The 13,562-nt window shown below is 51.0% G+C and overlaps 1 protein-coding gene across 6 annotated transcripts in view; it reads left to right on the forward strand.

Annotated features, from left to right (window-relative positions):
- The window catches only part of SYNJ2 (synaptojanin 2), a 106,055-nt gene that overhangs the window by 56,566 nt on the left and 35,927 nt on the right, over positions 1–13,562 (forward strand). For 4 of the 6 annotated variants that reach the window (XM_045500154.1, XM_045500158.1, XM_045500157.1 and 1 more), the window contains exons 6-11: positions 1,326–1,387; positions 6,365–6,461; positions 8,935–9,107; positions 10,599–10,680; positions 11,435–11,584; positions 11,660–11,825. In XM_045500154.1, coding sequence (XP_045356110.1) covers positions 1,326–1,387; positions 6,365–6,461; positions 8,935–9,107; positions 10,599–10,680; positions 11,435–11,584; positions 11,660–11,825 — 730 coding nt within the window. Of the gene's footprint in view, positions 1–1,325; positions 1,388–6,364; positions 6,462–8,551; positions 8,748–8,934; positions 9,108–10,598; positions 10,681–11,434; positions 11,826–13,562 lie in introns of those variants that run through there. The other 2 variants (XM_045500153.1, XM_045500159.1) reach the window with 2 other exon arrangements.

The following is a 13,562-nucleotide window of genomic DNA, read 5'->3' on the forward strand; positions in this document are numbered from 1 at the left end:
CCTTCCTGTCTCCTGTGACATTGCCATTTTTGGGGAACACATGTCTTCTTTTCCTTTAAGTTGGAAGTGCCTCAAGTGGGGGTTTCCAGGGGCTTCACTGTGATCAGGTTTAGGGTGTGGATCCCTGGCACCACATCCTTGTCAGGGTGTCCCATCTGGAAGCCCACGGTGTCATGTGCCCCCTCGTTAGTGATGTTAATTTTGGTCACTCAGGCAAGGTGCTACTCCATTTCTTCACTTAATGTGTCATCTCTTTCAACTAATAAGCCTCCAGGAGAGACTCTGAGACCATGAAAGCATCCTATTCCTCATCAGCCTCTCCCTTAACATTTATGATCAGTGGGTGGTTTTTGCTGAACCATCCTTTACTATGGCGGCTATAAAATGATTTTTTTCCCCCACCACTCTCTCCACATTTATCAGTTGGTGTTCAGCTGTAAGGAAGAGCCCTCCCTTCTCCCCCATCCACCTGCCCACCTCTCTGTCCGCTCATTCATCCAGCCAGCCAGCTGGCTCTCATCCGTGTAGATTCATGGATTCCTATTTTATTATCAGATTATAATCCATTGCTGTCCTTTCTAGTTCAGTGATCAAATTGTCCCAGATTTGTCCAGAGAGAGCCTTTCAAGCTGCCTGCAATAACAATATACAGTTGTTTTTTTTTTTCATTTTGAGTGAGAGAGTGAGCATGAGTGGGGGAAGGGCAGAGAGAGGGAGAGAGAGAATCCCAAGCAGGCTCCACACTGCCAGCACAGAGCCCAATGCAGGCTGGACTGGAACCCACAAACTATGAGATCATGACCTGAGCTGAAACTAAGAGACGCTCAACCAACTGATCCACCCACGTGCCCCATAACACTATATAGTTTTATAAGTTTATTTTTTAAGCTTTTGATGTTAAATAGGTAATTCTAAATAATAAGGCAAATTAGTTTGCAGGTAGCCATAACTCAGGTTTTAGGGGGGGTTAGGGTCTCTGGAGTTGCAGAGGAGGTTGAGAAGTAGTTTCACGCTCCCTGATTGGCTTAGCCTCACCTCTGCTCTGTAGGTCTGACATGGGCCTCATGCACTGACCCTGAAGTATCTCTTCTGCCTTTGGAAGGGTTCCAGCCGGTGTGGTCCATGCAGCGTTAGGACGGGGCTGCAGCACAGCCAGGCTCGGGCTTTGAGACCCAAGTTCAGCGCTGGTCTACCTGATCTGTGAATAGGTCATAGAAGGGCGAGAGGCTACAGCCTGGCTGGCACTGGGGGCGACGTGGGAAGACCATCACTTCCTAGGTTCACGGAACGGGAGGAATCACTAATGTTATTTCTCTTTGCTTTAGGTTGGCTCTCATCATCTGAGACTCAATAGAGGCCTAGAAGCCAATGCCCCTGCTTTCGACAGGTAGGGTTGTCTGGGACCATCCTTGGGAGTTGTCCCCCTGCCCCATCAGACAGTGGCACAGGGACAGCAGGGGGAGGGGGCCGCCCCAAACCCCGGACCTGCATCTGCCTTTTACTTTGGTTCTTCGCGCAAGAAGGGAGTTTACAGAATGGGACATTTAGTGACTCTCGGAGTTCCCTGAAAGTTCATTAATACTGAGGTTACACTTGGCAATTATTTTATCTGCCCAGTTCCTTCTTAATGAAGCTTTATTCCTTTGTCCTAGTTAACAAGGGATAATCTATAGGATATTTGTAGCTGCTTCTTTTTCTTTTAAAAGTAATATATTTCAGGGGTGCCTGGGTGGCTCAGTCGGTTGAGTGTCCGACTTTGGCTCAGGTCATGATCTCGCAGTCCATGAGTTCAAGCCCCGTGTTGGGCTCTGTGCTGACAGCTCAGAGCCTGGAGCCTGCTTCTGATTCTGTGTCTCCTTCTCTCTCTGCCCCTCCCCCCACTCATGCTCTGTCTCTCTCATTCTCAAAAATTAATAAATGTTAAAAAAATTTTTTTAAGTAAATAAAGATATATTTCAAGATTTAAAAAGCTATAATATAGAAGGTATAAAGTGAGAAGTTAAAAAGTATTCTAACTTCCAATTCCCACTACTAAGGATTTCACTATTAGCTTTTTACATAGCATTCTAGAAAAACATTTGGCAGATAGAGATTTCATTTTCCTTTTTTTTTTTTTTAATGTTTGTTTATTTTTGAGAGAGAGAGAAAGCACAAGCAGGGGAGGGGCAGAGAGAGGGAGACAGAATCCCAAGCAAGCTCCACGCGGTCAGCGCAAAGCCCGACGTGGGGCTCGAACTCACAAACCACAAGATCATGACCTGAGCTACAATCAAGAGTCAGATGCTTAACCGACTGAGCCACCCAGGTGCCCCTGGAGTTTGTTTTCTGAACCACAAACTGGACCGTTATACAACTTGCTTAAGAACAGCCATCGCTAACCTAAACCATAACTTGTATTTGGAATAGTTAATCGCTTCTTAAGATATTTGCAATTTTGATCTAAATGCTAATTTAAAAAATTAGTAAATGTCATAAAAATTCCAGGAGTGATTTTTTAAAGCATTTTAATCCTTCTGCCTGAATCTCCACCTGGACCTTCAGTCTGTGTGCACCCTTCTTGTGTTCTGCAGACGGGTAACAGCAGCCCGACCTTGACCCCTGATGGGTGCGTCACAACCAGCAGGCTTTCCCTCTGAGGACATGTGAAGTCTGCTAATGAAAATGCCGTTGCCTGTGTTCAGAACACTGTTAACGTGTTCTTTGCCCTGTGCGCATGGAGTTGTTTGAGGAGACACTGATCTGCATTCAGTGTTCTTCAGAAATGGAAAACATAATTGGAAATGTCCTTCCTCCCAAGCTGACCACAAGTAGAAAGGAAGACATCTGCATGCTGGGCTTGTTTCAAAAGACTTGTGTTTATGAGCTTTTAAAAAACATGCATATAGGGGCGCCTGGGTGGCGCAGTCGGTTAAGCGTCCGACTTCAGCCAGGTCACGATCTCGCGGTCCGTGAGTTCGAGCCCCGCGTCGGGCTCTGGGCTGATGGCTCAGAGCCTGGAGCCTGTTTCCGATGCTGTGTCTCCCTCTCTCTCTGCCCCTTCCCCGTTCATGCTCTGTCTCTCTCTGTCCCAAAAATAAATAAACGTTGAAAAAAAAAAAACATGCATATATTTTAAGAACATTTACACCAACTTCAGCATTTTTAAATCCTGCTAGTGTGTATACCCGAGAGGATAAGCCCCCTCTTTTCTCACAGGAGCCCCTTCAAGACCGCAAGCCCTTTGGGGCACCTGGGTGGCTCAGTTGGTTGCATCAGACTTCGACTCAGGTTATATAGTCTCACGTTTTGTCGGTTCGAGCCCCCCGTCGGGCTCTGTGCTGACGGCTCAGAGCCTGGAGCCTGCTTCAGATTCCGTGTCTCCCTCTCTCTCTGCCCCTTCCCCGCTCGTGCTCTGTCTCTCTCAAAAATAAATATTAAAAAAAAAAAAAGACTGTAGGCCCTTTGACCAGCAGCTGCCACTGAAAGTGTGGCTGACTGCAGGCTTCCTTCCTAAAGCTTTCTGGCCAAGAGGCAGCTGAGACCGTGTGTTCTCACGGGCAGGAGCTGCCTGGCCTCACACTGGGTGCTGCCCCGATGTGCTCATTTCAGTCGCATGTGGGAGCACGGGCATCCGATTCTCCGGCAGACCCACCTCAATGGGTGCTGGGGGTCCCCCCGAGGAGCTGGGCCACGGGTCCCTGGAGGTGCCCCCCCACCTCTGGCACATCAGGGGGCTCTCAGGAGTTTCTCTGTTCTGTGATGTGCTTGGTCCAGGGTAAATCCCTTATGCCCCCACCTGCCCCCACACAAATCCCCTTTCCGTGGGTAGTTTTAGCCCCACAGTGGCCAGTGCCATACCGTTCAGTAGGTTGTTCACTACTGCCTCTTGCCCACCTGCCGTCTGTGGGAGGGAAGTGGGGTCCTTTGGCTGTGTGGGCCTGAAGGGGATCTTGTCTTGCTGGTAGAGTTTGGATGGAAGTATTAACCCTTTTCTGGGGGCGGTGCCTGGGTCTCACCCGTACGGGACACTGGACCCCTGCTCCTTCCTCCCTGTCTTTGCTCGGAGCTGCCGCATCTGCAGCTGTAGGTGGATGTTGCCGTCCCCTCGCTTCTGCCCTCAATATGAGAAAGATGCTGTCCAACAGAAACCAGCCTGACTTCTAATTCCCCGCCCCCCCCCCCCAAGTTTTCCACAGAACTCCACTCAACAGTGAGATGGGCAGGCAGGGGAAGGACCCTGGGTGCACAGAGCAGGGAGGCCAGGCTGAGTGTCTTGCTGGCCTTAGTGTGGCTCCCCTCCCTCCCCCCCCGCCCCGGAGCCCTGAGGGGAGTCTTAGCTTCTCACCAATCAGTGTATTATCCTGCTTCAAAATGAAAAGGAAGGAAAGAAAACCCAACTCCTATGTGCCAAGCGCTGTGCTTGTCACTTTTATTCTTTTAGTGCTCAAAACCATTTTTTGCAGGAGGAGGATTAGCTTTGTGATACAAAGGACTCGCTCAGAAGGGATGAATAATTTAATCAACGGTGCTTGGGCTGTTGACATGAGTGATGAGCGATATTGTTTCTCATCCACCTCTGGGTTTGGAATCCTTTGAGACGCAGGTGCAGTCGCTGCGTGGGGCGGGGGGGGGGGGGGGCAGGGGTCACACGCCAGCCTGATCTCTGACAAGCTGCACTGTGGGAGGCAGCTTGCACGCGTGGCCACAGTGGGCTTCCGCACCTTTCAGCCTTGAATCACCGGTGCTCACTCCGTGACCGGCAGAGCTAGGCAGCTCAGACTTTCCACCAGAGCAGAGGCCCCTCCCCGTTGGCTCCATGGGTCTGACCTCCGGCCAGGACACGGCTTCCCCAGGCAGGCAGACTCGGGAGAGTCCAGAGGGGCTGAGCCACGCACATCCCGTTTCTTCTGGTACCTTCACCAGGGTTGCTGCCGTGTGGCACGCCCTGGGGACAGAGCCCGGGGCCTGTGCGGCGGCCCTGACCACGCCAATCTGATGGAGCCACACCTCTTCGGGTGGGTGGGAGTGGGGGGGGGGCAGTTGAGGATCGCAGGGAGGAAAGGGCTGCCAGGAGCATCCCTAGAGAATTCCCACACACACGGAGCTAGGAGCTCGCCCTTAGCTAGTCAGCAGACTAGCAGACCTAAATTCAAACTGCCCCTTTCAGGATCCGTATTCTACTATACTGTGCTATCCCTCGAAGTTGGCACGAGAGGATTTTTTTCCTTTATTGGGCTGACATTGGTTCATTTGTGCTAATCAACTTAAAATGGGTTTATAAAAGAAACATACCCTAGAAATTCAGAAAATACAAGAATGTATAAGGAAGAAACGAATTTTAAGTCACGTAAAATTCCACCACTTTTAACGGTGTGGTGTGCCATCCTCGTCTAGTCTTTTTTCCATATTTAGGCAAAAGACTGCACGAGGAAAATACAGTTTACATCTGCTTGTTGCATTGTCTTCTCCCTGTGTTGTTTTTTTTTTTTTTTCAACGTTTATTTATTTTTGGGACCGAGAGAGACAGAGCATGAACGGGGGAGGGTCAGAGAGAGAGGGAGACACAGAATCGGAAACAGGCTCCAGGCTCTGAGCCATCAGCCCAGAGCCTGACGCGGGGCTCGAACTCACGGATCGCGAGATCGTGACCTGGCTGAAGTTGGACTCTTAACCGACTGCGCCACCCAGGCGCCCCTCCCTGTGTTTTTTTTTTATTATATTTAAGCATTCCTACCATGATTAAGATTATAAAGTTAACTTTTCAAAAGCTGGTAATAAAGGATAAATATTAGTCTCTCCCCAGTATTTCAACATTTGTATTTTTAAAAGTCCTTGATCTATGAATATTTTCCGAAAGCTTGAAATTTTACTGTGCCTTCTTGTTTGGGTTAAACATAATGAAATATAATGTGCTTAGATAAAAAACACTGAGGTTAACAGCCCTCCTACCAGCTTTTCTGGTTTAGAGAAGGAAGGTACCAAGTGAAATTAGAGATTAATTTCACAGACGTGCATGTTGCCCTTATGAAGCTGTGTTAGCTGTTCTAGATTTAACGGGGGTACTTTACAGGAAGTGCGGCATATCCTCTGTCTAGCGTTCTGCTTGTTTAGAAGTCTGATGTGCTGTAAGTTCTTCTTGGCCCAAGCCTTTCATGCAAGCAGACTGTAGACATGCTTGTCCCTGACAGTGGGGTTGGTGGCTGGGAGAGACTGGTTTTCTCCCCGCACCCCCCCCCAACCCCACCCATTTTGTGTCCTGGAGAACAGCTCGGCCCGGACCTCTAGTGCCATGCAGGTCCCTCCTGTACCCTCTCCCCTCGAGGGTGGAGCCGTCAGCCTCTGTCCTGGTGATGTGGGTTCACGGTGCCGCCCTGCTCCGTTGTAGGCATATGGTGCTTCTGAAGGAGCAGTATGGGAAGCAAGTGGTTGTGAACCTGCTGGGGAGCAGAGGCGGAGAGGAGGTGCTCAACAGAGCCTTCAAGGTAAAGGCCCTGGGGGTGTTGGGTGAGGGAGGTGAGGGGCCCCTGCTCAGAGGCAAGCTTCTGTGCTGGACTGGGAACAATGGCACTGCTCTCACCGCCTCTGGGAGTTTTTCCCCATCAGCTCTATAGCCTTAGGTGATTTGGGCTCCTGATGTACGAAATTTAATGTTTATGAACTGATGGTTAGAGAATTGGCTCAAAGTCAAAACAAAGCATCTCCCTCCTCCAGCTGTGCTTCCTCCAGACTCACACTGGGGCTTTGAGGGCTCTGCATAGCCAGGCCCCTTTGCCTGGTTCTCTTGGACACACGTACACCCGCACACGTTTGGGCTTCGCCCCGCAATCCCTGACTGCTCAGGGCGCCTGAGCTCCCCTTCCCTGGCTTGGTCTGGCTCTGCTGCTGGTCAGCGCCTCCTGGCGAGCTCACCCAGACTCCTGCGGGGCACTCGGTGGAGCTCTTAAGGGCTCCCGCTCAGTGTAAAGCAGGGAATCTTACATGATTTCCTCCTGCTTAACTTTGGCCTTCAAATCTCCCATCCCTGTCTGGGCCGCCCCAGAAAGCAGCTTCCTTTGCCTGGGTCCCCACGGGCTCCCTGAGGCTGTCTGGGCACTTTTGGGGCTGGTGTAAGGGGGAGGGGCCTACCCAGGGAAGGAAACGGGGCCTTCTGTTCCCCGAGCTCCTGTGTGTATTCAGTCTACTACGTGAAAAGTTCCAGAATGAGCTGTGGGCGACCTCCACGCCCCTTTCTCAGTGGCCCACGTCCCTCACTTCACAGAGAGAAGCCCTCTGGTTGTTCCAAGGGCAGGGAAGCCACATATGGGGAGAGTGAAATCGGACCTCTCCTCCTGTGAAGCCTCATGGGAGGCAGTGTTTGCTGCCTTCCTGACCCCCGACCTCTGGCCGGTAGGAGCTGAACCCCAGCGGGTGCTCATTTCACTCTGCTTGGAAAAGCCATGTGCTCAGATCAGACTTTCTGGTGGCCAATTTCATTTGGCCAGACCTGCTTTTCCTGTTTAGTGTGTAGCTGTTGGCAACAAGCTTGCTGAGCTGTCCCCCCTCCCTACCCTCTTGGCAGCAACGTTGGCAGCTTACTTTAAGGAAAGGGAAAAAGGGAAAACCCAAGAATCTCTTTTCCCTTTATGCCGTGAGCTGTGGGGAGAGGACGTCCTCAGCATCTTCCCGTCAGCTGATGGAAGTGCCCCCTGCTGACGGGCTCCTCTGTCACTAGCGGGGCCGGAGGCAGCCGTGGTCCAGTGGCCCAGCAGGAGGAAGGCGGGCTGGTGGGCAGGTAGGAGGGAGGAGGTGGATGCCACCTGGAGGTGACCGGCCGGTGTCACGTAGAGCTGTGGCTCCCTCAGCCCCGAGGCCGGTGCACCGGCTGCCAGCTTGCAACCTGCAGTCCCTCAGGCCACAACTGGCCACGGTGCTCGCTCCAAAATGTAAAGTCGCTAAGAGGTACGCTAGTCAGCTCGGCTGACTTCTTTTTCATAGCCTTTCAAAGTCTTTTTCATAGACTTTCCCGACGCTCGCAGCCACGCACTGATTGGCATTCTGGCTCACAGTGGATGGGCACTTTGAGTTGGAGGGACCACAAGGCTTAAGGTCCTTCTAGTCTTTGAGAGTCATTAGACTCTCTGGACAAGCCTGACCTGAAACTACACAGGAGGGCCTGGGGTGGGACAGACCAGGGACCAGGTGCTCTGGCAAGGCACCCAGTTCATCTTCTATCACGGGACTCTCGAGAGAGCCAAGGAGTGGCCGGGGAGGTTCCTCGTGTGGAAGAGAGGCCTCGGTCGGGAGCACCAAGCTGCCTGGAGCCCACCTGCTATGTGTCCCCATCTCTGGCCCCGCCTCCCTTCCACGTCAGGTGCCAGCCTGGGCCCACTGGCCCTGGCCACCGGTCACCCCCATCCTGAAGTTTCACCGGGCTGTGCCTCAGGCACCTCCCTTCACGGGGATCCAGAGGACCTTGACGGGAGACCTGGACGCCTCCGAGCCCACCCACCTGAGGCTTCACTTGTCAGTATGGGACTGGTTACCAGGGCAACAGGGAGCTGCATTATGAGCTCCACAGCCTCCTGGGCCTCCCTGTCCCTAATGGGCCTGTGGCGCTTGGGTGCCTGCAGAACAGAGTGGTCCTTCCATCATCAGCGCCCGCCCAAGAGTCCTGCGGGAGGGTGATGTCAGTACAGGGCTGTGAGCTGCCCCACGGAGCCAGACCTGCTCTGGCTGTGTTTTGCCCAGGGTGGACCTTCTGCCCTTCTGCAGGCAAGATGCTCTGTGTGGTATGGTCCTCCAAGTCTTTGTTCTTCTCTCTCAGGGTCAGGACCGATGAACGGCTTGGTCCACCATATGCCTTAAAGCTAAACCGTGTGCTCGAGCGAGTGCCCTGGGGAGCCACACGGCTCCAGCTGTGCTGTCACTGCGTTCCTTCCCTCCTCCCCCTGCCACCCTTTCCCTTTCCACTTTCAGAAGTTGCTCTGGGCTTCTTGCCACGCCGGCGACACGCCTATGATAAACTTTGACTTCCATCAACTTGCCAAAGGTGGGAAGCTAGAGAAGTTGGAGAACCTGTTGAGGCCCCAGTTGAAGCTCCACTGGGATGACTTTGGTGTGTTTACCAAGGGCGAGAATGTAAGTCCACGGTGAGTCTCCACCTGCGTCCTCATGCTCCCGCCTGGTGACTAGTGGAGCGGCCGGGGGCCTCTGGGGCTGGGCGCCCCCCTTGCTGCTCAGCTGCCCTTGCAGTTTCCTGGAGCACAGGCTCAGGGATGTGGGGGGGGGGGTCCCGGGTTCCAGCCACGTCCTTCGCCTTCCCACCTTCAGAACGTGCTCTTGAGGTTTGTGAGAAGATGGTGAAGCATGGTTTTCTGGCAAAATAAATTATTAATAAACGGACTAGGTTGAAACATAGAGTTATGGTGACCATAGAACGTATCATCGAGGGGTGCCTGGGGGCTCAGTCGGTTGAGCGTCCAGTTCTTGATTTCAGCTCAGCTCATGATCTCATGGTTTGTGAGTTCTAGTGCCACATCGGGTTCTACGCTGACAGGACAGAGACTGCTTGGGATTCTCTCTTACCCTCTCTACCCCTCTCCCCCATGCTTACTCACTCTCTCAAATAAACATAAAAAAAGAAAAAGAACTTATTGCCCAAACTGATGAAAGCCCACATGAGTGAAAGGGACAGTTGGCACGAGCCCCATTGCCCGAGGAGACTGGGGTCTGGAGTTTCCTGCTCAGAGCTGAGCGGAAAAAGGAAGCCTGCTTTCCTCAAGTCACAATGCAGTCGATCCTCACTTTTCACAGATTCTGTATTTGCAGATTTGTCCGCTTGCTAAAATTTATTTGTAACCCCCCAAATCCATCCTTCTGGCCCCATCACGGTCGTCACAGACCTGCTCAGAACCGTGAAGAATTGGAGTCACTCAGGGTGTAAGGTGATACTGTGCCTTGTGTTTCAGCACTTCTACTAGAGAGTGTCCTTTCTGTGGTCTGTTTAGTGCCACGTGGTCACATTTTTATGCATCTTATTGGTGATTTCACTGTTTAAAATGGCCCCCGAACATAGAGCAAGCACCGCCCGGTGTTCCCGAGCGCAGGAAGGCTGTGATGGGCCGAATGGGGGAAATACGCGTGATGGAGAAGCCGTGTTCGGGTGTGTTATGTGCTGTTGGCTGCGAGTTCAGGGTTAATGGATCGACGATCTGTATTAAGGTGGCTTTACACAGAAATACACACAAAACAAGGTTACATGTCGATCATCCGATGAAGATGTGTGAACAGAGACTCGGGGGAACCTCACCCCGCATTCTTCTAGAAGCAGTAGTTCAGCATTTGCTGATCTGCCAGTGGTACGACGCACGAATTGTTCACGGCAACTTTCTGGAACCTGACTATGGCAAATGATGAGAATTGGCATATTTTATAATGACCCAGGTGCGCAGACTGCTGAGAGGGTACGTGCCACTCCAGCGGTGCTGGGGTCCCTCAGGGTGTATGCCGGGGGTTCTGGGGGGCCACTAGAATAGGTGACTCTTGGTACCATTTTGTTTGGGAGTCTACAGGCCATTGTTCTATGGCTGTCGTTCCCCTGACCACAACTTGTAACCATTTGCATTTCTCGTTTTCCTAAGTTTTCAGAAAGGCACGCTGCGGATGAACTGTCTCGATTGCCTGGACCGAACCAACACCGTGCAGAGCTTTATTGCACTCGAGGTCTGTCCCTGTGTCGTGAAGCCCCTCGGGCCACCTGGGCCGTGTCCCATGCCTTCCATCAGCAAGATGAGGGTGACATCACTGGGTTAACTTTCTACCTGTGAGGAGGTGGGGCAGAGATGTGGCAGGCATTCGAGAGGTGCTCCTGGGCGGCTGGCTTGCCCATTCACAGCATGCCTTCATCCCGTTTGTAGGCACACTTTTGGGAATGCGTCCCGGAGATGGTGGCACAGAGGTCCAGGTGACACCTTGAGAAACAGTAGTTCTGTGTCACAATTACCGTGCATACAGTTTGGCAGGGGCAGTGTGAGGCTGGCTGAGATGATCGGAAGCCTGGGAGGGAGACCAGAGCCTGTCCCATGGCCTGCTGGCCCAGTGCCTGGGCGACCTCTCCTGGCTCACTGCTGGGAGGAGGGGTGGAGTCACTGCTGCCTGCCAGCTCTCCCTGCTCGCTCTCCACCCCTCTGCTGCTCAGGGGTGGGGCATCGGGAGGTGGCCAGGAGTAAGGGAGCCAGAGGAGGGCTGGTGGAATGATAAAGACAAAGTTGGACGAAATAGGGGTGGGTTGTGGTGGGAAGTCCCGTTCTTTGCTGTGAGCATTCCTCAGTCTCTAGAGGGGCACAGGGCGACCCAGAATCTGCCAAATAAGGAGCTCCCTGAGGTAATGCCTGGTGAAAGTCACCCGAGGCAGCTGTGGCAGCCAGGAGCTTCCAGGTGAGCAGACAGTGACACCTGTCCCTTTCTTGTCACCCAGGTTCTCCACCTGCAGCTCGAGAGCCTGGGGCTGAACTCCAAGCCCATTGCTGACCGTTTCGTGGAGTCCTTCAAAGCCATGTGGTCTCTGAATGGGCACAGCCTGAGCAAGATGTTCACGGGCAGCCGGGCCCTGGAAGGGAAGGCTAAGGTAGGGGCAGACCACAGGGGGCAAGGAAGGGCCTGCACGGGTCCCTCTCACAGCCTGTGGTCTGGCTCACGGCAGGTAGGGAAGCTGAAGGACGGGGCCCGGTCCGTGTCTCGCACTATCCAGTCCAACTTCTTTGACGGGGTGAAGCAGGAGGCCATCAAACTGCTGCTCGTGGGGGATGTCTACACTGAGGAGTCTGCAGACAGAGGAAGGGTACTCCTGGACAACACGGCCCTGCTGGGTAAGAGGGGTCCCACTCCACGGTATGGAGGTGCCAGCTGCCCTGCTGCCCAGAGGGAGTATGTGTGTTGGGGGTGCTGGCCAGCCCTTCCCCCTCCTCCTCGTGCAATCTCAAATGGCAGGTAGTGACACTCCCCTGAGCTGAGCTTCTGTGCATGCACTTCTGGCCCTGACCTCAGCCTCACTGCTTGCAGCTGTGTTTTGTATTCTTGTATGAGATGGTCAGTCATGTGCAGCCGCAAGAGGAGGCTCAGGAAAAAACAGAGTTTATTCCTCAGAAGTAGGGACCTGTAGACCGAAAATGAGATGATGGGAAAAGATGTTTTATGCAGATGAGAACAAGAAGAAAGCTGGTGTAGCTATGCTCCTAGCAGACGAGAGACACTTTCAAACAAAGACTAATAATAGACAAAGAAGGGGTATTACGTAATGATAAAGGGGTCCATTAAACAAAAAGATATATAACACGTATAAGTATATATACGCCAAACATATAAGCTCTAAGATCCACAAATATTAACAGACCTAAAGGGGGGACTTGACAGCAGTACAGAAAGAGCAAGGGACTTTAATGCCCCATTTACATCAATGGGTAAATCATCCAGACAGAAAATGAATAAGGAGACGATGGCCTTAACACATTAGACCAGATGGACTTAACAGGCATAAACAGAATATTCCACCCCAAAGCAACAGAGAACACATTCTTCTCAAGTATAGATGGAACATTCTTCGGGATGCATCATATGTTAGGCCACAAAACTAGTCTTAATAAATTCAAGAAGATTGAAATCATATCAAGCGTCTTCTCTGATCACAATGGTATGAAACTAGAACTCAATTATAAGAAAACTGGGGAAAAAAACACAAAAATGTGGCGATTAAACAACATGCTACTGAAAAACCAATGATGGGTCAGCAAAGGAAGGAAGGGAGAAATCAAAAGATACCTAGAGACCAAAATAAACAAACAAACAAAACAAAAAACAAATACCACATACCCAAATCTTTGAGATACAGCAAAAGCACTTCTAAGGGGAAAGATCATTACAATACAGGTCTACCTCGGAAGCAAGAGAAAGCTCAAACAATCTATCTTTACAACTGAAGGAACTAGAAAAAGAAGAATAAACAAAGCCCAAAGTCAGTAGAAGGAAGGAAATGATAAAAGAGTGGAAATAAATAAGAGATTTAAAACCAGTAGAAAAGATATATAAAACTAAGGGTTGGTTCTTTGAAAAGATAAAACAAAATTGATAAACATTTAGCTTAGACCATCCACGAAAAAGGTTGCTAATCAGAAATGAAAGAGGAGAAATTAGAGCTGACACCACAGAAATACAAAGGATCACAGGAGACTACTGCAAATAATTCTATGCCAACAAATCAGACAACCTAGAAGATATGGATAAATGCCCTTCTTCCAAGACTGAATCATGAAGAAATACGAAATCTGAATAGACTGATTACTAGTAAGGAGATTGAATCAATAATCAAAAACCTCCCAAAAGGGGCTCCTGGCTAGCTCAGTTGGTAGAACATACAACTGTTGATCTCAGGGTTGTGAGTTCAAGCCCCCTGTGGGGCATAGAGATTTGAAAAAATAGAGTGGTTGAAAATTAAAAACGAACAAATAAAAAAACCCTCCCAGCAAACATAAGTCCATGACCTGAAGGCATCACTGGTGAATTCTACCAAATGTTCAAAGATAAGACTTAATATCTATCCTTTTCAACTC

This window comes from Leopardus geoffroyi, chromosome B2, assembly GCF_018350155.1.
Source record: "Leopardus geoffroyi isolate Oge1 chromosome B2, O.geoffroyi_Oge1_pat1.0, whole genome shotgun sequence".
Taxonomy (NCBI): Eukaryota; Metazoa; Chordata; class Mammalia; order Carnivora; family Felidae; genus Leopardus; species Leopardus geoffroyi.